The sequence below is a fragment of the Scophthalmus maximus genome, chromosome 7 (assembly GCF_022379125.1).
Source record: "Scophthalmus maximus strain ysfricsl-2021 chromosome 7, ASM2237912v1, whole genome shotgun sequence".
Taxonomy (NCBI): domain Eukaryota; kingdom Metazoa; phylum Chordata; class Actinopteri; order Pleuronectiformes; family Scophthalmidae; genus Scophthalmus; species Scophthalmus maximus.
Window position 1 is genome coordinate 27,070,007 of NC_061521.1, and position 27,494 is coordinate 27,097,500.

Consider the following 27,494-nt stretch of genomic DNA (forward strand, 5'->3'; position numbering starts at 1 on the left):
TCCCCGCTCATGTGTATGAGGAGAACTGACAGAAACCAGTTATTCACTTAACCTGGGTCAGACCAGACTGTTACTAACCAACATCCACGACCGGAGGAGTTTTACTGTCGCTTTGAAAGACAATACTCCTGACACCACTCGGGGTTAGCTCGTCAGGGGCCTCTTCCCTAGGGGCCACTACAGTGCCCCCTTCCTCTCAGTGACATGTCTCCATAATGGAGACGAAAGATTCTGTCTCACATCTGCCCTGAGGCACTGTGCTGATCTTCAACATGTCACTTACCAGCCGGCTTCAAAACCTCCACCATCATCCCTGTTCCCAAAAAACAAGGACCACCGGACTCTGACCACAGACCCGTCGTCCTGACTTGTGTAGTGACCGAGACTTCTGAGCCCGGTATTGTCTCACCTGATGAAGCTCTCCCCTTCATCCTCCAGCACCTGGGCTCCCCAGGAACCTCTGCCAGGAACCTGTTCTGGACTTCAGCTCTGTAGCAGGACCAAAGACTTCCTGTGGGACCTGCGTCAGCGTCTGAAGCTGGAGAACTTTATCTGTAACTTTCTCATTGTACTGACATCAACTGCTTTTTAATTTACTTTTTCTGTATTTTTCTACTTACTGTGTTTGTTATGCACCAAAACATCATATCAAATTCATCTGATGTGAAAACCTATTTGATAATAAACACAATTCTGATTCTGATGACCCGGTTTCTGAGTTCTGTCCAGTAGAGGGTGCTCTCACTTCAAACATGATTTCTTTCACATTAACTTCTCCTCAGACATTTAAACAAGGAAAAAACACAAAGACCCATTCGCACCTGAAGCTCATCACGCACCTGAAGCTCATTGTGCCTCTTCTCTCTCAATTCAATTTCAGTTTTTTCAATTTAAAGCATCTTTATTGGAATGGGAAACACGTTTAAACAACAAATAAAAGTAAAAATGTACATACATAATAGCAGTGGGCTAGTTATTTACATATGGAGCTATATATATATATATATATATATATATATATATATATATATATATATATATATATATATATAATATGTACACAGATGGTTAGAGATAAATTAAGATAAAATATTTAAGTGTAAACATTGCAATGAGAAATTTACATAAAAAAAATAAGTGTGAAGTATAAACGTGTGAACACTGTTTAGATATGTGTTGTGTATCTGTCTACAGGTCAGGTTGATAGTCTGTATTGTTTTGTGTTGTTTGACTCTTCTTGTCGCAGCACTTCACAAAACGTGCTGCTGTTTGCACATTGATGATTTTCACCGAGCAGGAACGGGGGTTTTTGGTTATTGTTCATGTTCTAAAAATCCTTTAGGGTGTGTGACATCTGTGGGAAGTATTAGTCTCTGATGTCCTGGTATAGTTCGCAGATGGTTAGAAAGTGCAGCTCAGTTTCCACCTGGTGTTGTGAGTAGTGGCTGCACAGTTGGTCCTCTTTAGGAAGCCAGGTCTGCCAGTGGCGGCCTCTCTCCGTGGCGAGAGAGAGGCCTCGCCATGGAGAGAGGCCACGCTATGGAGAGAGGCCACGCTATGGAGCCATGGCCTCTCTCCGTGGCCTCTCTCCATGGCCTCTCTCCATGGCGAGGGCCTCTCTCCATGGCCTCTCCGTGGCGAGGCCTCTCTCCATGGCGAGGGCCTCTCTCCATGGCCTCTCTCCATGGCCTCTCTCTGTGGCCTCTCTCCGTGGCGAGGCCTCCTTCCATGGCCTCTCTCTGTGGCGAGGCCTCTCTCCATGGCGAGGCCTCTCTCCGTGGCCTCTCTCTGTGGCGAGGCCTCTCTCCATGGCGAGGCCTCTCTCCATGGCGAGGCCTCTCTCCATGGCGAGGCCTCTCTCCGTGGCCTCTCTCTGTGGCCTCTCTCCATGGCGAGGCCTCTCTCCGTGGCCTCTCTCAGTGGCGAGGCCTCTCTCCATGGCGAGGCCTCTCTCCGTGGCCTCTCTCTGTGGCCTCTCTCCATGGCGAGGCCTCTCTCCGTGGCCTCTCTCAGTGGCGAGGCCTCTCTCCATGGCGAGGCCTCTCTCCGTGGCCTCTCTCTGTGGCCTCTCTCCATAGCGAGGCCTCTCTCCGTGGCGAGGCCTTTCTCCACAGCCTCTCTCCATAGCGAGGCCTCTCAATGGCGAGGCTGTGCTCGCTCAGTCTGTACATGGTCAACGACCTTCTGAGCTTTTGATCTGTCCTGGTGCTCAGGTATTCTGCCACTGTGTAATTTCTGTTTAATGCCAAATAACATTTCAATTTGCTGTGATTTTTGGTCGACTCTGTCCAATGAGTCAAGTATTTTTGTTTTTGTTTTCTTATAATTTGGTTTATTCTAATGTGGTTTGTGTCTGTTGGCTCAGCTGCTGGTTGTGAGCAGAGTCCCACAACCAGCAGCTGAGGGGGCTTCTCTTCACAGTCTCTGTAGCTCAGGGCTTTGTTATGGAGCGGGTCAGGGTCACTTTCTTTCAGGTGATTGTAAAATTTATACGCTCTTTTTTTTAATTTTTATGATTAGTGGGTATCGTCCTAATTCTGCTGTCACTCTACTATTAGTTATTTTTTTGTTATTTTAAGTGTCAGTCTGGTAGAGATTAAAGAGACTGTTATACAACTCCTCTCTCCCCTGATATGTCTCTCTCTGACTCCAGAGCTGCACGACCCAAACCCCTCATTCTTCTTCTTATTATTAATAACAACAACAACATCATTGCATCTTTAAGTGTCAGTATTATTATTGTAATATTAAGTATCAGTCTGGGTTGAACAGCTGTTCTCTCTCCTCTCACCAACCGTCTCAGCAGATGTTCTGGTTCTGTTATAGATTTCTTCCTCTTAGAGTTTTTTCTCTCCACAGTCTGAGCTGCTCATTGTGGGATTTGTTGGGTTTTCTCTGTAATATTGTAATAATGATGTCACCATGTAAAGAGCCTTAAGACAATGTATGTTGTGATTTGGCAAAATACAAATAAATTGAATTGAATTGATTTGAACACTGAAACCGATTGGAATATATACTCACTGGCCACTTCATTTGGTAAAGCTGTTCAATTGCTTGTTAACACAAATAGCTAATCAGCCAATCACATGGCTGCAATTCAATGCATTTAGGCATGTAGAGGTGGTCAAGACAACTTGCTGAAGTTCAAACCGAGCATCAGAATGGGGAAGAAAGGGGATTTAAGTGACTTTGAACGTGGTATGTTTGTTGGTGCCAGACGGGCTGGTCTGAGTATTTCAGAAACTGTTGATCTACTGAGATTTTCATGCACAACCATCTCTAGGGTTTACAGAGAATGGTCGAAAAAGAGAAAATATCCAGTGAGCGGCAGTTGTGTGGACGGAAATGCCTTGTTGAAAGTATGCCACGAAGAATTAAGGCAGTTCTGAAGGCAAAAGGGGGTCCAACCTTTTACTTACAAGGTGTACCTAATAAAGTGGCCGGTGAGTGTATATTGATTTCATATTTAGACTATATTGATTCACTAATGATTCACATCTTATTTCACTGGAGATTAACTGTCTGTCTCTGATTGGTTAAGCTCGTCTCTGCAGGTCACCACACGTTTACAGACACAGACATTACCCAATACACACACACACACACACGCAGACACACACACGTGCGCACACACAGACACGCACACACACACCGAGACACGCACACACACACCGAGACACACACACAGACACGCACACACACAGACACACACACACACACACAGACACACACACAAACACACACACACACAGACACACACACACACACACACACACACACACACACACAGACACACACACACCTCCTCCCCCATAGTTAAACATCACCTGCAACAACAAAGGAGGAGTTTTGTGTGTGTGTGTGTGTGTGTTGGGGGGGGGGGGGGGGGGCAGTCAGGAATGTCTTTTGTCTGTAGTGTTGGGGAGGAGGGGGAAGGGGAGGGGGTCACATACAGTCTCATGATTCTGAGCAAAATAAAAGTTCACTGATTTAACTGATGAGGTGACGTCATCAATATGGCTGTGTAAATACACAAGATATGGACAAAAGTATGTGGACAGCTGACCACAGTGTAACCATAACAACCAGCAGTGGTTCAGTCTTTCTTCCAGATGTTGCAGAAGCTGCATTCAGACACAATAACTGATGCTGGTTCTGGTTCAGGTCTGGGGCTGGATGTCGACTGGGATCAAGGTCTAACCACCCCCCCCCCCTGACAAACTGGTGAAAACAGGACGAAAAACGAGTCAAAGTGTAAGAACACATGAAGATTTCACTTAGATCAGACGAGTCTGTGTCCACATACTTTTAGTCACAGAGAGAAACAGTCAGACAGGAAGTGAGCTCCGCTTTCTTTCTAAAAAAACCTAGAGCTCAGGCAGCTGAAACTTCTTGTTCTCGCTGAAAGTTTCATTCAATCAGGATGTTTTCATTTGTAATTAATTGTTGTGGTAAGTCACTTTGGACAAAAGCTTCTGCTAAATGGATTTAATAATAATAATTCCCAATGTTTGTTGTTCAGAATAAAAATATAACTTCATATTGAACTGAAACTTCTTTTCCTCTTCATCATCATCGTGTTCATGTTCATAACTAATCATATTGTTCATGTCCATATTAATGTCTCTGCAGATAAACAGGCTCATGGGCAGACCACTGCTTTTATTTTGAAAGGTCGCCGGGATATTCGCGAAGGGTGAAGGTCTCCGCAGATCTGCGGGCTTTTCTCTCAGTCTCTGCGGGATCCGAGGTCGAGAGGAGCCGCAGCTTTCTGCTTCTCACCGTCCGGAGCTTTTCAGGGCTCAGAGGTTTTGATCGAACTGAAGTTTAGTTGCTTTCCAGGAGTTTGTTCTTTTGATCCAGAGGTTTGTTCTTTGAGGGACCAGACCCGAGACCCGAGACCAGATCCAAGAGACCCGAGACCAGATCCAAAAGACCCGAGACCAGATCCAAGAGACCCGAGACCCGAGACCAGATCCAAGAGACCCGAGACCAGATCCAAGAGACCCGAGACCCGAGACCAGATCCAAAAGACCCGAGACCCGAGACCAGATCCAAAAGACCCGAGACGAGACCCAAGAGACCCGAGACCAGATCCAAGAGACCCGAGACCAGATCCAAAAGACCCGAGACCAGATCCAAGAGACCCGAGACCAGATCCAAAAGACCCGAGACCAGATCCAAGAGACCCGAGACCTGCAACATGCTGCAGCTTCGACTTGCTCTGCTTTTCGGTGACTTTTTTTTCTTTTGCTCGTTTGTTTGAACTTTGTTTGAATGTGATTCGAGCTGAAACTTAAAATCTTTTCACTTTTCTGTCGTTGAAATTTGTTTGACTTTTTAGTGAAGACACGCTCAAAATCCTGTTGGAGATTTTTGAAAGAAAATCTATAAACAACAAGACCCGATTGACGAACTCGTGACTTAAATGACTTTAATTCATCAGACGAACTGAGTTCGTTTCATCAGACGAACTGAGTTCGTTTAGGGCTAAAGTGATGAAAGTGAAGCGAATGAGAATCAGTATTTATCAATCATTAAAAAACCCATTTGTTGGAACTTGACTCTGATTCATGAAGCTGAGAGAAAAAGTTTAATATTTCTTGTTTTTCACTAATGTCTTCAATAAAACTAATCCGGAAATTTAAAGTAATTTCAACAGGAAAAGGTAAAAACAGATTAAAAGTAGAGATTAAGTTCATTAAAGGTTCAATCACTTTCTGTGATGAAAGAAACCCAAACCCTTACCTAACTTTATCTAATCCAAACCTAATCTGAACTCTTCTCTACACTGACCTGTCAATCAAGCAGTGGGTGGAGTTTGAACGCCGGACTTCATTGTTTAGTGAAACAGATTAAATCAGAGTCTTTATCAAGCTGTTGTCAGTTACACTTTCACAATAAGAGTCTCTGCTCTCAGCTCTGCAGGTTTGGACCTGTGCTCAAGAGGGCGTGGCCTCTGTGGACGGGGCCCTGGATGACGTCATCCTCCCAGAGCTCAGTGACGTCTGCACCGAGGGCAGCTGTTACCCTGCGACAGGAGACCTTCTGATTGGCCGAGCTCACCAACTGTTGTCCACCTCCACCTGTGGTCTGAACCGACCGGAGCCATTCTGCATCGTCAGCCACCTGCAGGTGAAATGAACACATGCTCAATTCATTTATGAATATATATATATATATATGTGTATATTTATATTATATTTATATACATATATACAGTATCTAGATAATACGCAGGTAAACACAGACCTGAACGTTAAAGAACCAACAAACTCTTCAATCTACTGTTAAAACTTGTCTTTTCTTTCAGTGGATTAAAAAACACAAAACAAAAACTTGTGGATTTAGTTTAAATTTAGTGACAAATTCTCCATGCATGACCCCTGACCCTAAAGTATTCTGGTTTTTCAATTTCCTGTTTTTATAAAAACATCAGATTAAATTTTAATCAAAACGGAAAAACAGTCCATTGGTAAAGGGTGTGTGTGTGTCTCTCTCTCTCTCTCTCTCTCTCTCTCTGTTTGTGTGAGGGATTGTCTCTGTGTGTGTCTGTTAGTGTCTGCAGTATTTCCTGTGTAAATCTCCATATAAGGAGATGCTGCGCTCTAACAGCAGACAGATGTTTGTCCAGATGTTCCTGTTGAAAAAACACATACCACCTAAAAGGTCAAAGGTCACACTGACGCTGCCCAATCAGATGAACTGAGCGAACTGAGCATGCTCAGTGTGACGTCAGTCAACATACAGTTTGACACAGTTACAGAAACAATGATAATATTCCTCCATCACAGTCGAACATCTGGATCATCACAATCGAACATCTGGATCAAGGGCTTCGTTCTGTCCCTTTATGCTCTTTAGTCTCCGTAAGTCAGCACCGATGACGACTTTAGCTGAGGGCATTACCCACAGTTCATAGCGTTGTGACGTGAAACGGGGTAACCAGGGGGAACGTATGTAAAAAGGTAAACAACCACCATGCTGGGATGTAATGAATTATTTGCAAATTACCTCTCGTCCTCTCTGTGAGACAAAACCCTGGAACATGTTCACATCCTTTCAGTTCCTCAAGTGCCTTGGTGGTGAAGAAAGTTTGATTTGATATCTTTTGACTCTTTATTAAAATATGTACAGAACAAATATCGCATTATTCATTTAGTATAACGTTTTTGCCAAATGGAAAAGCAAAGAGGTTATTGAGTTTTAATTAAAATAATAAAAAATTAAAAAAAGATCAAGATCAATAAAGAAAGATGGAAATGTTTAATAAAATAGATTAAAATAAATACACAAGGGGAAATACATTATTATTTCAGTTGTCTCAGGAAGATCATATGAAACTTGTCCTTTTTCCGTCAGTGAATTTCTAAGATTTTAAGTAAAATTTAAATTTAAGAAAATAAACTTAGGGTAGGATTTTTGGATGAAAGATTTTGCTACACATAAAATCACATTACAGTTCTTCATTTTAGTTTTTTCAATATCAAACCAAATGTTATAGAATCTGTACAAGGGGAACCTGGAAATGATGAAATGATTCACTTGTGAATATGAAGCCAAACTGCAGATATTATACTACATGAGGGCCGTGAAGAAAGTAAAAGTTATTACATGGTGAAGGTTCAGGTGCCGTCTTGTTCATACCAGTTATACTTCAGACTCTGACCAGGTGACATCACTTTGGTGTGTGAGGGCTCAGGGGTCAGGGGTCAGGGGAGAGTCTAGTCTCTGACCCTGACCCCTGAGTGTTTTCTTCAACATGTTGATGTTGGATGTTGTTTGTGAAACACAGATCAGCTGATTGTTCAAGTGTCTCTGATCAACAGGAAGAGAAGAAGTGTTTTGCGTGTGACTCGGCGGCGCTCTACGATGAGCTGACCAATCACATGAGGGGCCATCGCATCGAGAACGTCGTGACCACGTTCGCTCCGAACAGACTGAAGACGTGGTGGCAGTCTGAGAATGGTGAGAGACCAGAGGAAGTGGTCAGAGGTCTGGGATTAGAGAGGTCAGAGGTCAGGGACGTTGTTACAGATCACGCATCGTTCTGGACGACGATGAGTTCATCAAACACACAATCTGTTCTATCCATAAACCATAAATAAAGACTATCAGACAGCGCCTTCATGTTCTCTCCTGAACATGAAGCAGCTGATCGATGTCTCGTCAGAACCATTAATAAAGATTTGAATATGATATGAAGAGAAACGCTGACTCCTGCTGGTCAGTTTGGGTTAATTTAAAAGTTAAATGAAAATAATAAGATCAGACATCTGGAACAGGAAAGAACAAAGTCGTGTTCTGTTGATCTGTCTGTTTTTCTGTCTGTTGTTCTGTCTGTTGATCTGTCTGTCGTCCTGTCTGTTGTCCTGTCTGTTGATCTGTCTTTTGTTCTGTCTGTTTTTTCTATCTGTTGTCCTGTCTGTTGTTCTGTCTGTTTTTCTGTCTGTTGTTCTGTCTGTTGATCTGTCTGTCGTCCTGTCTGTTGTCCTGTCTGTTGATCTGTCTGTTGTTCTGTCTGTTTTTTTCTATCTGTTGTCCTGTCTGTTTCCTGTCTTTTGTTCTGTCTGTTGTCCTGTCTGTTGATCTGTCTGTTGTTCTGTCTGTTTTTTCTATCTGTTGGCCTGTCTGTTTCCTGTCTGTTGTTCTGTCTGTTGATCTGTCTGTTTTTCTATCTGTTGTCCTGTCTGTTTCCTGTCTTTTGTCCTGTCTGTTGATCTGTCCGTTGTCCTGTCTGTTGTTCTGTCTGTTTTTCCTATCTGTTGTCCTGTCTGTTTCCTGTCATTTGTCTTTGTCTGTTGATCGTTCTGTTGTTCTGTCTGTTGATCTGTCCGTTGTCCTGTCTGTTGTTCTGTCTGTTTTTCTATCTGTTGTCCTGTCTGTTTCCTGTCTTTTGTCCTGTCTGTCGATCTGTCTGTTGTTCTGCCTGTTTTTCTATCTGTTGTCCTGTTTGTTTCCTGTCTTTTGACCTGTCTGTTGTCCTGTCTGTTGTTCTGTCTGTTTTTTCTATCTGTTGTCCTGTCTGTTTCCGGTCTTTTGTCCTGTCTGTTGTCCTGTCTGTTGTTCTGTCTGTAGGTCTGGAGAACGTCACCATCCAGCTGAACCTGGAGGCGGAGTTTCACTTCACTCACCTCATCATGACCTTCAAGGTACGTTCCATACAGACGCATACAGCAGGGGATTGTGGGTAACGCTACAACATCTGTATTGACAAACACAATGCTGGTGCTAGTGGGACATCTAGTGGTCGTTATTAATAAGATATATTAAGAGGGATCTTTGCTTTATTACTTGAATAACACTGTTCACACGTTGACTTGTTCTGTGTTGTTGGTTCTTGTCGTTTCTTCTCGTCTCAGACATTTCGTCCTGCTGCCATGGTGATCGAGCGGTCAGCTAACTTCGGGAAGACGTGGCAGGTTTATCGTTACTTCGCCTACGACTGCGAGTCGTCCTTCCCCCACGTTTCCCAGGGTCCAATGCAGAAGGTCGATGATGTCATCTGTGACTCCCGTTACTCCGACATTGAGCCGTCTACTGAAGGAGAAGTACGGCTGCAGTACTTATACTTCTCTTGTTGTACTTTGAATCTCCTAGTGCATCTACTACTGTGAGGGATCTGATTGGTTCCTCTGTATTGTGATGTCACTATGATGTCATGTGTGCCAGGTGTTTTGGAGGGTTTACTCTGACATGTAGTTCGTAACCTGTGGGTCAGAGTTGAATGATGTCATAGCTCGTCCTTTTATTTTGTTATAAAAGTCAAACATTTAGTTAAATGTCTCTTTTGTCCAGGTGATTTTCAGAGTTCTGGACCCTGCGTTCAGGATCGACGACCCGTACAGCCCCAGAATCCAGAGTACGTCTCCTCACAATCTCCCAGGGTTATAGATCAGCTGTCGTTCTGTGATCGATCCTCACTGACCTGTTACTTATCATCTTTTTCAGATATGTTAAAGATCACAAACCTGCGGGTGAAGTTCACCAGACTTCACACGCTCGGAGACAATCTGTTGGACTCTCGTATGGAGATCAAAGAGAAGTATTACTACGCCATCTATGACATGGTGGTCCGAGGAAACTGCTTCTGTTACGGACACGCCTCTGAGTGCGCCGCGGTCCGGGGTGCTGGGCGAGCCCAGGAAGGAATGGTGAGTCCCGATTGGTCAGAGGAGTTCGAGACAATCTACCAGCTGAGGGTTCTAGTCCTTTAACCACCGGGCATAAATGTTACGGAAGTTATGAATGTTAATGATGATGATGATGATGATGATGATGATAATGATAATAATGATGATGATGATAATAATGATGATGATGATGATAATAAGGATGATAATAATAATGATGATGATTGTGATGATAATGATGATGATAATGTAACGTCAGTTGTCTAATCACTCAAATGGTTAAACAGACAGACAGACAGACAAACTGACAGACACACACAGACGGAGAGACAGACAAGCGCAGTGTCACACTGCAATTCAGTGTACTTGCCACACTGACTCTGATGTGAATTGTTCATGTATTTGTTTTGTTTGGTGTTTCGTCAGGTTCATGGTCACTGCATGTGTAACCACAACACTAAAGGTCTGAACTGTGAACGGTGTCAGGAGTTCTACCACGACCTTCCCTGGAGACCGGCTGAAGGACGCAACACCAACGCCTGCAAGAGTGAGTCCAAACTGGTACAAACCTGGTCTCCTCTGGTCTGGGTTAGGGGTTAAACACAACCCTAACCATAACCCTACTGGTCTGGGTTAGGGTTACCAGAACCAGAACAGACCCCGCTTTGGTTTGTTTTGTTCTCTACTGGTCTCTACTGGTCTGTTCCTGTCTGAACTGGTCTTTACCGATCTCTTTTGGTCTCTCCCGACCTGAACTGGTCTCTACTTGAATTGATCACTTCTTTTTGATCATTAATCAATTATCAATCAAAGTGAGTTCAATATGAAACAGCTGCTTAATCTGACGACGCATGTCTTTGTTTTCTCTGCGATCGAAACCTCCCAGTGTCTGATTGAATCTCTTCCTTCTTCTTCTGTGATGTCTGTAGAGTGTAACTGTAACCAGCACTCGGACTCGTGTCACTTCGACATGGCCGCGTTTGTGGCGTCAGGAAACATCAGCGGAGGCGTCTGTGACGACTGTCAGCACAACACAGCTGGAAACGGCTGTGAGCAGTGTAAACCCTTTTACTACCAACATCCAGAGAGAGACGTGAGAGACCCCAACATCTGCCAGCGTGAGTCACAACTGTCCGATCTGTAGAACTGCATCACTTCTATAGAAATGACCGCTGGAGTCGCCCTCTGCTGGTGATTCAGAGAATACAGCTTTTCATACACTCATTCTCCGGACATGGTGACTACGTCCATTCTTAAATACATTCTATGATGTAGACAGACAAGTGATCTGTTGGGATCATATGATCTATGATCTGTCAGATATGATGGGGCCTGATTATTCATGCCTTTGTAGGTGAGAAGCAGGATTTTGAATTATATTCTGAATTTTACAGGAAGTCAATTGCAGAGATTCTAACACTAGAGAAATATGCTCTTCTTCTAGTTCCTGTCAGAACTTGTGCTGCAGTATTTTGGATTAACTTGATCTTTTCACAGAAACATCATGAATCACAGTCCTAACCCTAACTCACAGGAGAGAAGTGCACAGACTCGTTCTTCACATCAGTTTTGTCTCAATCTAGAAGTAAAATATTCCAGGTCCTCCAGGCCTTTATGTCTCGAAGACAATCAATGAAGTTTGTCTTGTGTGTGTCTGCAGCGTGTGACTGTGACCCTCTGGGTTCGCTCAATGGAGGAATATGTGACCACATGATGGACGTTCGACTCGGTCTGATTGCTGGTCAGTGTCGCTGTAAGATCCATGTGGAGGGAGAACGCTGCGAGCGCTGCAAACAGGCGCACTATGGGCTGAGTGACGAGCCTGAAGGATGTAAAGGTATAACAACTACACCCAATACACTTATACACAAAAAATACATATAACCGATTATAACAATGTTCATAAAAGACGTCGGCGACTGAGCCACTGACTTGGTTCTCTGTCCATGTGGTGATTTTGTTTCCCCACCTTGAATCAATAAAGTTAATTTGATCCTTACAATAGTTATAACACAATTTTAGTTTATTACATCTGTAGTATTATTAGTGGTATCTTCAGTATATGTTAAATGTGTATATATATATATATATATATATATATATATATATATATATATATATATATATTATGACTATACCTCCTGTTCTAACGTATACCTGCAGCACTGTGTAAAGTACTATTATTATCACTGTGTAGTATTATTAGTATCACTGTAGTTTTATTAGTTTTAGTGTGTATTATCACTGTGTTGTATTATTAGTATCACTGTAGTATTATTAGTTTTAGTGTGTATTATCACTGTGTGTAGTATTATTAGTATCCCTGTGTAGTATTATTAGTATCATTGTAGTTTTATTAGCTATAGTGTGTATTATCACTGTTTAGTATTATTATTATTAGTGTGTATTAAATGTACATATTTAATATATGACGTTACTTCCTGTTCCAGCGTGCACCTGCAGCCCTGTGGGAACAGTTCCTGGAGGAAACCCCTGTGACAGTGAAACAGGAAGTTGTTTCTGTAAACGTCTGGTGACTGGACGAGACTGTGACCAATGTGTGGTGAGAAAATATAATAATTACATTCACTCATTAACTAATACTACAGTAATAATAACAATAATAATAATAATTTATTCTTTATTAATCATTTACTATTTTGAGTTATGTTGCACAGTCTGATCAAGAACATAATTTTAGAAAAGACATCAGACCTGAATGTGTTCACTGTGTGTATTTGTGTGTTCATTGTATGTGTGTTTACTGCGCTGTGTTCATTGTGTGAATTTGGACGTGTGTTCATTGTGTGTCTTAGTAAGTCTGTGTTGATTGTGTGTATTTTTGTGTGTGATTACTTTGTGTATTTTTGTGTGTGATTACTTTGTGTGTATTTGTACGTGTGTGTTCTTTGAGTGTCTTTGTACGTGTGTTAATTGTGTGTATTTGTACGTGTGTGTTCTTTGAGTGTCTTTGTACGTGTGTTAATTGTGTGTATTTGTACGTGCGTGTTCATTGTGTCTGTTTGTACGTCCGTGTTCATTGTGTGTATTAGTACGTGTGTTCATTGCGTGTATTTGTACGTGTGTTCATTGTGTGTTTTTTTACTGCGTGTGAGGTCATTGTGTGTGTGTTCATTGTGTGTGTTCATTGTGTGTGTGTTTACTGTGTTTGTGTTCATTGTGTGTATTTGTACTTGTGTGTTCACTGTGTGTATTAGTCTGTGTGTGTTCATTGTGTCTATTTCTGTGTCCGTTCATTGTGTATTTGTGCGTGTGTGTTCACTGTTTGTATTTGTACGTGTGTGTTCATTGTGTTTCTTTGTCTGTGAATGAGATGAAAGTCTGAACTACTTCCTCTTTCAGCTTTGAATCAGTGTGTGTGTGTGTGTGTGTTTCAGTCGGAACACTGGGGTCTCAGTAATGACATGGACGGCTGCAGACCATGTGACTGTGACCTCGGAGGAGCCGTCAACAACCAGTGAGTTTGTCAGAATCACCGCTAACAGCTAGCAAATGCTAACAGCTGACAAACTGCTAACAACTAACACGTGAAAAAAGATTTTTACTCAGCTTCTTCTTATTTGTGTTTTTGCTGCAACAAAAGAACAAATAAAGAATCTTGAAGACTTTAGCAGCTACATGCTACATGCTAACAAACAAAAACGTAGCTTTTCAATAAATTGTACTTTGAATGAAAAGCTCTTTCTGTCTATTAATAATATTACAAACTCACTCAGAGTATATACAGTTATCACTGATGGTAACGACGGATGAAAAACAAATCATTTGTTGAGTCACCCAATGAGTTTGATTCAGTGGTTTTATCCTCATGTACTTTGACAGTACAGCTTCTTTTTTATATTGATATAAATCCTCTTGGTGAAGAATGAAATCACATTAAGAAGATACGTTATTTATACTGTGGCATCATCTTTAAATATTGCTTTTATGCCGACATATTTTGTTCATTAAAAAATTGGTATAAAACTGATGAAAATAGTTTTCCTGTTCATCATCCACCAACTGTTGTTCCCTTTACTGCTAGATAATGAAAAGTGGATGCAAAGCATCCTGCTTTCAGGTTTCTGTACACATCACTGTTACCGTTTAAACTTGACTGCGACTTGATTTCATTTCATGCCTGACAACAGTATGCTCAACATTTCCATGACCCTTTGTGCTTCCTGTGTTCCTGCAGGTGTGATCATGTGACCGGTCAGTGCATCTGTAAAGATCACATGCTCGGTCGTCGCTGCGATCAGGTCGAGTCTGGATTCTACTTCATTGCTCTGGATCACTACACCTATGAGGCTGAGGATGCAACATTTGGACCTGTGAGTAACTGTAACCTTTGACCTCTGACCTGCTGATCACATGGAAGACGAAGCTCGGGGAGTTTTTCCTCTGGGCTTTGTTCTTGGTCTTCATCTTTAAACACTGATATTTTTGTGGAAGATTGTTTCTATCTGGGAAACAAAAAAACTGATTGAAAAGTTGAATTGCTTGTTAAGTCCAAACTATCAATAATCATTATTAAATAAATGTTTTAAATCAGGTTTGATGATTATCCACTTGTGTATAACGGTAAATATTTCAGTTACAGTGACGACTGTTGCTACAGGATTAAAATCCAGTGGTCAGAAAGTTGATGAAACTTATCTGTAGAAAGTTAAGACAACATTTGTCGGACAAAGAACAAGTTTTCAATTCATATATTCCCTTGAAGATCAATATTAGGTCCCCTGCCATTTACTATATTTTCAAATTGAACATTACATTTTCCATAACTATGCTGTTGTGGGTTCTTCTACAAATCAACCAGATCTTCTCCAGGTTAGATTCTGATTTCAACGTTTACACTTACTCCTTTTTATTGATTTAATGTTCCTAATTCAAATGATTCCATTGTTTTCAGTTTGTAAATTAGAAAGATAAACTCAATGCGAGATGGTCAGAGGTTGTTTCATGTTTTCATCTGGTCTCTTTAGGGAGTGACAGTGGTGCCGCGGCCCCACCCTCAGGACCGCAGTCCCACCTGGACGGGTATTGGCCTGGTCAACGTCCCGGAGGGGGCCTTCCTGGAGTTCTCGGTGCAGAACATCCCTCACTCCATGGAGTATGACATCCTCATCCGCTATGAGCCTCAGGTAGGATGCTGTCAGCAAGTCATGATTTTGGGCTCAACATTTGGCAATAGATGATGATTTCTCAGTTGATTGATTGATTATAGCCTTGTCCTCATCTATGCCTCAACACAGTTTTACTGTGGAGGTTTATCTAGTTTATTTTCTCTGCTCATGTTCCACCATTTTCATTTCATTCACCTGTCGGGTGTTATTTTAACCCTAACCCTAACCCTGACAGCACTTTGTAACATTAAGAAGAGGGCTATAATGTAAATTTTATTATTATTATTATTATTATTATTATTATTATTATTATTATTATATTAGTTCGTTAAGGTATGACCCCTGTGAAATGGCAAATCTTTTACCAGTTCTGAAGCGTGCTCAAAGTTAAACAACTTCCCGAGCACCTTTAGCTCCTCAACGTTGTGATTCATTTTTGTAAATAATGATGATAATTTCTTTAGTAACAATAGGGCTTCGTGCCGGTCGGCGCTCTGGCACTAGAAAAGGTGGTATGAGGTTTAACATTCAAAACCTGTTGTGTTTGTTGCAGCTGCCTGACCAATGGGAGGAGGTCCTAATGACAGTGATGAGGCCTGGGCCAATCAGAGCAGACAGCCGTTGTGTTAACACTGTACCTGACGATGACAACCAGATGAGCTCACTTCACCCCGGCTCACGGTAATAATCAGTCAAATCTGTTTCCTAAAAGATGAATTTCTATATGATGAGTTTTAAACAGTATTTGACCTAATGGCACCTGGATGACATCATCATAATGGAGAACCTTGAAACACACTTTTATGTCACGTTACGTTTCGTCTCTGGCGAACTCCTATGATTTGCAAAGTTCACTACAAACCAAACAAAGAAGTAGGACTAAAAAGACACTAATGCCATAAATGTGGCTCATAACAAATCCCAATTATTTATCAATTTGTCTCAAAGGGATAGTGTACAGTTCAAACCACATCAGATTATAGCACTAAGATAATTCACATCTGTACCATCAACTAAACCTGCTGCTAATCAATATAAAATAATTATATTACAGTCATTTAGCTGACGTTTTTCTCCAAAGCGACCTACAATTATCAAGGCAGTTAGCATTAACATGTCAAAGGGCACTCAGGGATGACTGCGAGTTGAACCCCCGACCTTCTGTGTCAAGGTCAGGGGTGTAACCCACTGAGATATCCCAGCCCATAAATCAACATGACATAAGAACAGACAACAAATACATGTCAAGTTACACACCAACAAGTGACTAGTAAAACGTCAGTAATGTTTTGAATTATGTTATTAATAGTAAGTGAACGTTAGAAAGATGTTACTAAGAGGTTATTAAAGCTTATGTATGCATTATTAACAGATTGTTAAGAGGTTAGTAAGAGATAGTTTAGAAGTTTTCATTTAATTATGTAGAGATTATTAACAGCTAATTAAGAGGTTCTCTAGATCACATGCAAACACAGCAACTTTCGACATGTGGTATTTTTCATGTATCTATAAAATGTTCACTGTCATAAAGTTTTGTTTCCCTCCAGTTTTTTGTCCTGACATTAAGTCTTGATGAAACAGTTCCTGTGTTTAAGTTCAGAAGGGTTGAATATTGTAAAGGTGAATGTAAACTTGAAGCACAAGAGAGAACCAAAATGTTCATCTTTCTCAAACCGGATCTCAAGTCTTATAGCATCTGAAACTCTGTCTCCTCAGGTATGTGGCTCTTCCCCGACCGGTTTGTTTCGAATCTGGTCTGAACTACACCGTGCGCCTCAGTCTCCTTCTGTACTCGGCCCTCAGTGATGTCCAGTCTCCGTACACGCTCATCGACTCGGTGAGGAAACTTTAAAACTGTTGATCTTCACACACTCAGGACGTGAGGGAACGTGAACGTTCTCACATGAAGTTCAGTAAAAGTAGTTCAGTCAGTCAGGCTGGTGGAAGGGATCGGTATTTTGTCAATTTGAATCTATTTCGTACAATGTCAGACAATAGAGAGGATTCTACCATGTGTGGAAAGGGGGGCAGAGTTTTTTTTTTTGATTTTTGAAAACAACTTTTATTAAAAAATTCACCAGAAACATCAGGGTCGTTTTACAAATGCACAAAATTTTTTTTAAAAAAATCAAATAATGCATTTAATAAAAAGAAGTCATCAAAACACAGAGTGAAAAGATGAGCTCAATGTCCGGAAAAGGGTCTCTCGAAATCGGGGGTTCCGGTCCCATGAAGATAGTCCCGCAGCATCAGAGAGAGAGAGATGGATACAGGACAGGGAGGGGTCTCCACTGGATAAGGCCCTGAAGCCAGCAGACTTCAGATGGTTCGGAGACAGACCAACCGACAGACGGAGAGAGAGAGAGAGAGAGAGACAGACAGACAGACAGACAGACAGACAGACAAACAGACAGACGGACAGAGAGAGACAGACAGACAAACAGACAGACGGACAGAGAGAGACAGACAGACAGACAGACAAACAGACAGACGGACAGAGAGAGACAGACAGACAAACAGACAGACGGACAGAGAGAGACAGACAGACAAACAGACAGACGGACAGAGAGAGACAGACAGACAGACAGACGGACAGAGAGAGACAGACAGACAAACAGACAGACGGACAGAGAGAGACAGACAGACAGACAGATGGACAGAGAGAGAGAGAGACAGACAGACAGATGGACAGAGAGAGAGAGAGAGACAGACAGAGAGAGAGACAGGGGACCTGGATGGATCATAGGTTTAAGAAGATCAGACAGGTATGCGTGAGTCACTGAAAGCTCTTCAAGTCTGATCTCATGTGGACAGTTATTAAGTCTTGATGTGTCTGATAGAAAAGACCAAATCTGACATATGTTACGTGAATGAAAGAAGGCATTATTGATGATGTCAGCAAATGTCTCATTTCATAATTTGAGAACAGTTGTCAGCCTTTTTTGGTACTTTCAGCTAAGTATCATCAGCGTAGCAGTGAAAATGAATTCTACGATTGCAAATAATTAAGAGTTTGAATATGAAGAGATAAAAAACATAATTCTAACAATCAGAATATAGATTGGTTATTATTAGACATAATTTAAATGTATTTTACTATGTAGCTCTACCATGTTACCTCAGGGACCTTCATGTGACATCACCATGTAAACGAGCATAGATCTTAAAATGTTCAGCCTGAAAAGTTTTTAGATTTAGTCAACTGTCAATAAAAACACACAACCGAGCCTTCACACGGTCTCACGCCTTCTCACCCTCAGATTGTGTTGATGCCACACTGTAAGAACCTGGAGATCTTCACCGCCTCAGAGGGCGGAGACTTTAATGGAAACAGAGGTTGGGAAACATTCCAGCGTTATCGTTGTCTAGAGAACAGCCAGAGCGTTGTCAAGACGCCAATGACGGACATCTGCAGAAACTTCATATTCAGCATATCCGCTATGTTGCACCAGGGACCTAAAGGTACACCAGTCACCTTTAACAATCTGTCCAAAACAGCAAATGTCTATTTTACATTCCAGTGACTGAAGCATTGCATTCTGGGCTCTGTCCTCGTCAACGTAAACCACTGACGTCAGCCCAGCGGTTGACCATTCCACAGTCCTTGTCCACATTCACATGAGATGTAGAAAATGATCTCCGACAAAATGACGAAACTCTGGTGCTGGTAGAAAACATCATGTTTCTTTATTCACCGGGGCTTGATTTATGTAATCAGGTGGAATAAATGTTTGATGAACCTCCAGGTTATGGATCTGATTTAAAGATTAAAGATCTAAATTAACAAATTTTAGATCTGATTTACAGGTTATTAATCTAATGTGCAGGTCACACATCAGCATCTCTGTCTCTTCCACCTTCAGCTTCTTCTTGGCAACAAGACTCGACTGGTTTCTTTTCCCTCACATTCCTCAAACATCCGTGGACTTTCCCAGCTCATAAATGTGTCATCATCTCACTCACACAGGATCTGTGGATCTGAGCTTATTGCTTCCTCTCAAGTGTTGCTTTTCTAACATTTTCTGTGTTTGAATCCATTTCCCAGAATGCCATTGTGACCCTCAGGGCTCCCTCAGCACCGTGTGTGACCCAAGTGGAGGTCAATGTCAGTGTCGCCTCAACGTGGTTGGAAGAAACTGTGATAGATGTTCTCCGGGCACGTTCCAGTTCGGACCAAACGGCTGCAGAGGTTAGAAACCGACACCAACAGTACTGACAGGACCGATGTCAGTGAGTCAGTTATTTAGTCACATGTTTACCTGTTGACGTGTTGACGTGTTTACCTGTTGACGTGTTTGACATGTTTACATTTTTTACGTGTTGACGTGCTTTCATGTTTACCTGTTGAAATGTTTTCATGTTGACATGTTTACCTGTTGAGGTGTTGATATGTTTTCATGTTAATGTATAGACGTGTTGACATGTTGACGTGTTGTTACACAAGCGGTCAAACACAGTGGCTAGAATCGGAACTGTTCCTGCCTCCAAAGTGTCGACTGTCCGGCGGCGTTGAGCAGTTGTAGGATCGTAATGACGAGCGAGTTCACGCTCGTAGAACAGCAGTTGTTCTGTCTCTGTTTCTGCAGACTGTAACTATATTTGTCATGTTTCTGCAGACTGTGCGTGTGACCCTCAGGGTTCTCAGACTCCATTTTGTGACCAGCTCAGTGGACAGTGTGTTTGTGTTGCCGGAGCGTACGGTCGACAGTGTGATCGATGTCTTCCTGCTCACTGGGGTTTTCCTTCCTGTCAACTCTGCTCCTGTAACGGACACAGTGACGACTGTGAACCCAAGACTGGTCTCTGCATCAACTGCAGGGACCACAGCGCTGGACACAGCTGTGACAGGTACCGTCCGTCAGTCAGTGAGACAGTCCTTCAGTCAGTCAATCAGTCCTTCAGTCAGTGAGACAGTCAGTGAGACAGTCCTTCAGCCAGTCAATCAGTCCTTCAGTCAGTGAGACAGTCCTTCAGCCAGTCAATCAGTCCTTCAGTCAGTGAGACAGTCCTTCAGTCAGTCAATCAGTCCTTCAGTCAGTGAGACAGTCAGTGAGACAGTCCTTCAGCCAGTCAATCAGTCCTTCAGTCAGTGAGACAGTCAGTGAATCAGTCAGTGAGACAGTCCTTCAGTCAGTGAGACAGTCAGTGAGACAGTCCTTCAGTCAGTCAATCAGTCCTTCAGTCAGTGAGACAGTCAGTGAGTCAGTCAGTCAGTCAGTCAGTCAGTGAGACAGTCCTTCAGTCACTCAGTCAGTCCTTCAGTCAGTGAGACAGTCAGTGAGTCAGTCAGTGAGACAGTCCTTCAGTCAGTGAGACAGTCAGTGAGACAGTCCTTCAGTCAGTCAATCAGTCCTTCAGTCAGTGAGACAGTCAGTGAGTCAGTCAGTCAGTCAGTCAGTCAGTGAGACAGTCCTTCAGTCACTCAGTCAGTCCTTCAGTCAGTGAGACAGTCAGTGAGTCAGTCAGTGAGACAATCAGTCAGAAGGACACAAGTTACTCTGGAGATCAGATATCCTTACTCGTCCTCCTCACTTCCTCTCACCTGTCTTTAGGTGTCTGGATGGTTACTATGGTGACGCGGTGTTGGGGTCAGGGGACCACTGTCGTCCCTGCATGTGTCCTGACGGTCCCGGCAGCCAGCGGCAGTTTGCAGGAAGTTGTTACCGAAGCCAAGACTCCCAGCAGGCTCTCTGTGTCTGTAACCACGGTTACAGAGGTAACTGCTGTTTCACCTGTTCGTCCGTTCATAACGTTAGTAATCCTGCTCACAAACCAATCGCAGGGCCTCCTTAGTGGGTGTAAAAACCTTTAGTAAATGTTTACTGAAGATTTAGGATTAGAACCATTTCTTTTTCTTTTTTGACCCGGTCAAACTCAGTAGAAACGTTTCAGCCTGAGGTTCTGTTACACAGCCAGAAGAAGAGAAGAAGGTCTGTGATTTAGTTTGATGTGAACAGAGAGAAGGAATGTGATGTGACTGTACGTCCTCTTTTTGATTCAACTACTTTCCCCTTTTGTTTCCATGAAATTTTGTAATCACATTGTAATCAGCTAACAGGTGTAAGTACACCTAAAGGTGACAAGAACTAGAAAAGAAAATGAAATGGAGGTGATCACAGTAAACAGGTTCAAACTATGTACAGGAGTTAAGAGTCATTGTGTTTAGTGACATCTAGTGGTGAGGTTGCAGATTGCAACACTCAACAGCTCCCCCTCCTCTTCCTGTGCTCGGAGACTTTAACGTACTGAAAGAATTTTAAGTATCTGAAGTGAGAGCTGAAAGTATAGTTGAAAACATATTGAACATGAATCAATACTGAAAGTTAAAAGACAAAGCTGTTGAAGAGACCGTTGGTTTGTGAGCACTGATCAGTCTGTACCTTTAAAAAGTGAAGTGTGAAACCATGAACTCTGTCTCACACTCACCGGTCTTATCTAGGTGCTCGCTGTGACGAGTGCTCACCTGGTTACTATGGAAACCCAGGCGAGCCCGGGGGCCAGTGTCAGTCCTGTCAGTGCAACGACAACATCGACATGTCGGATCCAGAGTCCTGCGACGCTCAAACCGGCGAGTGTCTGCGCTGCCTGTACCACAGCGAGGGCACCGCCTGCCAGAACTGCAAACTGGGTTACTATGGCAACGCACTGCTGCAGGACTGCAGAAGTGAGTACACTGTTACTGGTTACCATGACAACCGTCTATATTGATCTGAGTACCCAATGATGTCACTGGATTAGAGACCAGTACAGATGAGACAATGGGATCCAGTACATCACCTGTAGTCAGAGGATCCAACAACCACAGTTAAAGAAAATAAAGAATAAAATCTTCCTAATCTGAAATGTTAATCAAACCTTGTTTGATTGGTGGTCTTATTTGAAATTGAGATGTTAGTCCGACTGAAATCTATTCTCTCTTGATTGGAATCAAAATAAAATTGTAATAAAATCTTCATGAAATCTTAGAACATCTAACAAATCTCTATTAAAACTCTAATCTTTATTAAAATCCTAAAATAAAACTACATAAAATATAATAATGAAATAAAACTACAGTCTAAAGAAGGCTAAAGATGAATCCTCATGGTTCTTGTTCACAGAGTGTGTTTGTAACCAGCTGGGCAGTGATCCTTCCAGCTGCCCTTCATCTGGCGACTGTCACTGCGACCGCAGCAGCGGTCAGTGTCACTGCCTCCTGAACGTGATCGGTCAACACTGCGACCGCTGCGCCACCGACACCTGGAACATAGCGAGCGGCCGCGGCTGTCAGACCTGCGACTGCGACCCTAAACACTCATTCGGGACGTCCTGCAATGAGGTGAGGACCAAAAATTGTCTGAGGAAACTTGTTTACGGTTTGATTCAATGTATAAAAGTGATTAAAGGCTGGTGAAATGTCAGGACAGCGTCTCCCTCGGTTACCACAGATTCTCTCATCACTGGTTAATCAGATGTTATTTATCTTTCAGGTCATCAGCGTTTCCACATGTTCAAAGAGAACTAGGTTCAGGGGCTGCAGGGGTCAGAGTTCAGTGATTAGGGGTCGGGGTCACCTGTACTGCAGGGGTCAGTGTTCAGTGAGTTCATTGACATTGACAGTGTTTTTCTTTTTGTTTGATCCACAGATCAGCGGTCAGTGTTCCTGTCACCCTGGCTTTGGAGGAAGAACATGCAGCGAGTGTCGGGAGCTGTTCTGGGGAGACCCAGAGATTAAATGTCATGGTAGGTGGACGATGTGTGTGGTTAGGTTTAGGGGTCAGAGCGGATCACTCTCACTCGTGAGAGGCCATCAGTCCAAAACAGGAATTTTTAAAAGTTCGTCATTTTCAAGGACAGAGGGAGAAAAGAGAAGATACAAGGAGAGGAAATGAAACAAGGACAGAGGGAGGAGAAGGAATCAAGTAGAGAGAGAGAGAGAGAGGAGAAGGAAACGAGGACAGAGGGAGAGAGGAGTCCGTAACCCACACAGACACACACACACACACACACTGCCCTCCCCAGATGTTTTTTGTTAAACAGGAAGTGGAAGAGTTTGTCTTAAAAGACATCGGGTGAGGGGTGTGTGTGTGTGTGTGTGTGATGTGTCTGTGTGATGTCTGTGTGAGAGTGTGTGTGATGTCTGTGTGAGAGTGTGTGTGATGTGTCTTTGTCTGTGTGTGTGTCTCTTTGTGAGAGTGTGTGTGATGTGTGTGTGTGTGAGAGTGTTTGTGTGTGATGTCACGGCATCTGGTTAATAACCTGATCTTGTCCTTAGCTTGTGACTGTGACGCTCGTGGTGTCTCTGAACATCAGTGTCACAAGGTCAGTGGTCAGTGCGTGTGCGTTGGGGGCGTGTCCGGGCCGCGCTGTGACGTCTGTGCACGAGGATTTTCCGGAACGTTTCCCCACTGCCGCCGCTGCCACGAGTGTTTTGAAGAGTGGGACAACGTCATTGGTCAGCTGACCAATCAGACGCACCGTCTTGTCAACAAGGTCAATGCCCTCAAAGCCAGTGGAATCAGTGGACCGTACAAGAAATCCATGGACAGCGTGGAGAGGAGCGCCACCGACATCCGGGTCCTCCTGAACCAGAACCCGGCTTCGCAACCACTGACTGAGATCCAGCACCTGCTCCAACAGGCCAGGTGAGATGACATCCAACCTGAGGTCTGAAGAAGGTATTAAGATGTTCAGATTAAAGTAGTGACCTGACCTCTAACCTCTGTTTGTCCCTCAGTGACCTGATGAGGGCCCTGAGCCAGACGTTGAACCACACAGAACAGACTCTCGTACAAACGGAGGAACTGGACTCGAGCGCAGAAACCAAACTGGATTCTGTGACGTCGGACGCTCAGAAACTGGAGGGGACGGTTCAGGAGCTGATGGATCAAGTCGAGTTCATCAAGAACTCTGACATCAGAGGTATGATCGGGTCAAAGGTCAGAGATCAGAGGGCATATAGAGACAGACAGACAGACAGACAGACAGACAGACAGACAGACAATAAATAACTACTCAATGATTAGTAGATATGTCACAGTTTCCGTTCCCAGACGTTTTCTGTTGGATTCGTTCTTTACAGATTGACAGATTCAATGGATTTTGTGTTTGTTTCTGTGATGTGGAGGTTAAATGTGTTAGGGTTAGGGTTAGAACTGGTCCATGCTCTGTTACGCCCCCTGTTGGCTGATGTTGTGGCCGTTATCCGAAACACAACTTTGTGTTTATTATAGTTTGTATGTGAAGGACAAACTGTGCTGGACTTTCAAACCCACTGAACATCTCAAGTTGAATTTAAATAAAGTATTCATCCATCAGCTGATATCTTTTTCTTGTCTGTTGTCAGGGGCGACAGACAGCATCACTAAGTACTTCCTGCAGTCTCAGGCAGCTGAAGCTCGAGCCAACTCCTCCACTATCGATGCCGGAAGCCCGGTGGAAACCTCCGGTGCTCTACGACAACTGACAGAGGACAAACTGAACCAAACCACAGAGGATTTCCTGAGGAGACACACTGAGCATGCTCAGAAACTAGATGACCTGGCAGGAGAGCTGCAGACTCTGGACCTATCAGAGATCAGCCATAAGGTGAGAGAGGAGAGAGACGGACACTAAACTTCTGTATTATCATCAAACAACTTCAGTTATTGAACTTGAATGGTCACATGACAAAGTAAAAAACAAATGATTAGATTCAACTGAACCATTGAAATGAGTTTAAAGTATTCACATAATGATCCACAACTAGAAAATGTTCAGTGATAATTCAACGTATGTTTCAACCTAACGTGACGTCAGAATGTGTGACAGTGAAAGTTCACACTGTAAAACTCATACGATGATGAAGGTAAAAGCTCCGCCCCCTGATATCTGACTGAAGTGTCAGTGGTGTAAAGATCTACACAGATGTTCTGACTTCCTGCCCTGGACGGTAAAAGTTTTATTTATCATTTGATAGTTGAGTGGCCCAGATGATCCGTCCAACTGTGACAGACAGTCTATGTGATTGTGAGAGACACTCACAAACACCCTAACCCAGAAATGGAATTGAATAGACAAATTCTCTTGATTCTCTGTCTTGGTTCGTCCAGACCTGTGGCAGTCCATCAGCCGGTCAGGATATGTGCGGGTCCTCTTCCTGTGGAGGTCTGGGTTGTGTGGACTCTGAGGGTCGGACCAGGTGTGGAGCTGAAGGATGTGACGGTGTGGTGATGACTGCCCACAGCGTATGGAGGAAGGCTCAAGAGTCTGAACAGGAAATCAACAGTGCCATGGGCGGGGTGGAAAAACTGTCTAAGATGGTGAGTGTGTTTGGTTCTGGTGTGTGGTTCAGGTGAACTGTGGGGAACCTTCTCACCTGTGATTTCTCTTCAGGTGTCGGACGTCAAGTTGAAGGCAGATGAAGCGAAGCTTATTGCTCGGGACGTCCTGATGAAGACCAACAGAACCAAACAGAAAGTTGACCAGAGTAACGAGGAGTTGAGAAGCCTCATCAGACAGATCAGAGACTTTTTAACACGTATGTGTTTTACATGAATGTCTGTTACTTCGGCTGTTCATCATCATGTGACTTCCCCCTGTTGGTCCAACAGACAAAACAGAAACTGAAAAGTTTTGCTAGATTGACGGGATGTAGACAAAGAGTCTTAATCTCCAACAGGTCATTCTTGAGTCGAAGGTCCTGGACACTTCAGCCTTCTCTGATTTGTCTTTGTGATCTTCCGTTAATAACACAAGTCATATATATTGTCTGGACTCACAAATACAAGAACCACTGTTGAGATGCTTTACTATTTTTATTTGTAATCTTCTAGTCGGATGTTGAGTCGTGTCACTGCAGCGATTTATACACACAGGATTATATTATACAATATGATTTACAGTTTTATTATTGTTATTGTTATTATATACAGTTAGATTATTTTGAATGTTTTTAAGATAATCAGACAGTTGAGGTCATTCCGTCATGAAACTGAAGTGTTACCAAATGCGACAATAAGATTTCTACTGTTGTTGATCCCCAGTTTGAAGAAATTAGATTATTTATTAATGAATATTATCAGAAAGTCTGAGAATCATCCACATGAAATGGCAAATGTGCTCGGATCTTATGATGTAAGGTTAATATATATATATATACACTCACCGGCCACTTTATTAGGTACACCTTGGTAGTAAAAGTTGGACTGCCGCTCACTGGATATTTTCTCTTTTTCGGACCATTCTCTGTAAACCCTAGAGATGGTTGTGCGTGAAAATCCCAGTAGATCAACAGTTTCTGAAATACTCAGACCAGCCCGTCTGGCACCAACAAACATACCTAACCCCTAACCCTAACCCTAACCCTAACCCACTTCTCGTTCACAAAGTTTTCGTGAGAACTCAAAGCAGCTGTTTGTCTTTCAGAGGAGGCTGCAGACCTAGAGAGCATCGAACTGGTGGCTAATGAGGTTCTGGCCATGCAGATGCCCACGACACCGGCACAGATGCAGAACCTGACGGAAGAGATCCGGCAGAAGGTGGGAGAGCTGGGACACGTGGAGACCATCTTGCAGCAGAGTTCTGATAACATCCAGAGAGCGGAGAACCTTCTGGACCAGGCCCGTCGAGCCAGGTCAGGCCTTCCTGTTCATCCAGCACAGTTTATATGTTCAGATGGAAAAATGATGTGGTTCAACATGGAACTAACTGGACTTGTTGTGTTCCTCAGTGCGGAGGCAGCGGATGTGAAGGACTCAGCAGAGAAAGTGAAGCGAGCGCTGGAAGAAGCTGAGAGAGCACAGACGGCAGCGAGCAGCGCCATCCAGCAGGCTGCCGCCGACATCCACAACACCAACACCCTGCTGTCCTCAGTCAGTACCGACCCACGCTCTGCCATAACCACAGGGACACGGTCCAAAACTATTGTTGTTATTATGATGGAAGAAAAAGTTGCAGCAAAAGACGCCTGGTTTAAAAGTGTTGTACTTAGCAGAACCAATCAAAAACTAAACCAGAGTGTGATCTGTCTGAGAGAACTCGTCTCTGCAGAGGAAATAGATCACGTGTTTCAAAAGCAGAGTGTGCGTTTGCTGTTCACCTGTCTGTGTTGTTACCATGGTGATGACAGAAACGGTGTCTTTCCACTGCCTGAAGATATCAGTGCTCAACCATGATCCTGACCTCGCCTCGTTGTGTTTGATATTTCAACGGCGTGGACACGACGACTCGTCTGTTTGTCAAAGTTAGATAAATGTTCACTGATCGCACA

At 43.1% G+C, this 27,494-nt stretch overlaps 1 protein-coding gene across 1 annotated transcript in view; it reads left to right on the forward strand.

The window, feature by feature from the left end:
• Positions 1–4,722: 4,722 nt before the first annotated feature.
• lamb1a (laminin, beta 1a) overlaps positions 4,723–27,494 on the forward strand; it is a 24,317-nt gene continuing 1,545 nt past the window's right edge. The window contains exons 1-30 of the mRNA XM_035642935.2: positions 4,723–5,237; positions 5,924–6,138; positions 7,833–7,971; positions 9,082–9,155; positions 9,366–9,554; positions 9,802–9,865; positions 9,955–10,157; positions 10,563–10,683; positions 11,066–11,254; positions 11,797–11,973; positions 12,587–12,699; positions 13,535–13,614; positions 14,335–14,470; positions 15,125–15,283; positions 15,819–15,946; positions 16,982–17,102; positions 18,526–18,727; positions 19,311–19,454; positions 19,882–20,113; positions 20,818–20,981; positions 21,705–21,929; positions 22,366–22,583; positions 22,891–22,987; positions 23,520–23,889; positions 23,982–24,166; positions 24,591–24,832; positions 25,336–25,545; positions 25,619–25,763; positions 26,651–26,858; positions 26,955–27,096. Of these exons, the coding sequence (XP_035498828.2) occupies positions 5,207–5,237; positions 5,924–6,138; positions 7,833–7,971; positions 9,082–9,155; positions 9,366–9,554; positions 9,802–9,865; positions 9,955–10,157; positions 10,563–10,683; positions 11,066–11,254; positions 11,797–11,973; positions 12,587–12,699; positions 13,535–13,614; positions 14,335–14,470; positions 15,125–15,283; positions 15,819–15,946; positions 16,982–17,102; positions 18,526–18,727; positions 19,311–19,454; positions 19,882–20,113; positions 20,818–20,981; positions 21,705–21,929; positions 22,366–22,583; positions 22,891–22,987; positions 23,520–23,889; positions 23,982–24,166; positions 24,591–24,832; positions 25,336–25,545; positions 25,619–25,763; positions 26,651–26,858; positions 26,955–27,096 (4,923 nt within the window). The 5' untranslated portion in view covers positions 4,723–5,206. The remainder of the gene's footprint in view (positions 5,238–5,923; positions 6,139–7,832; positions 7,972–9,081; positions 9,156–9,365; positions 9,555–9,801; positions 9,866–9,954; positions 10,158–10,562; positions 10,684–11,065; positions 11,255–11,796; positions 11,974–12,586; positions 12,700–13,534; positions 13,615–14,334; positions 14,471–15,124; positions 15,284–15,818; positions 15,947–16,981; positions 17,103–18,525; positions 18,728–19,310; positions 19,455–19,881; positions 20,114–20,817; positions 20,982–21,704; positions 21,930–22,365; positions 22,584–22,890; positions 22,988–23,519; positions 23,890–23,981; positions 24,167–24,590; positions 24,833–25,335; positions 25,546–25,618; positions 25,764–26,650; positions 26,859–26,954; positions 27,097–27,494) is intronic.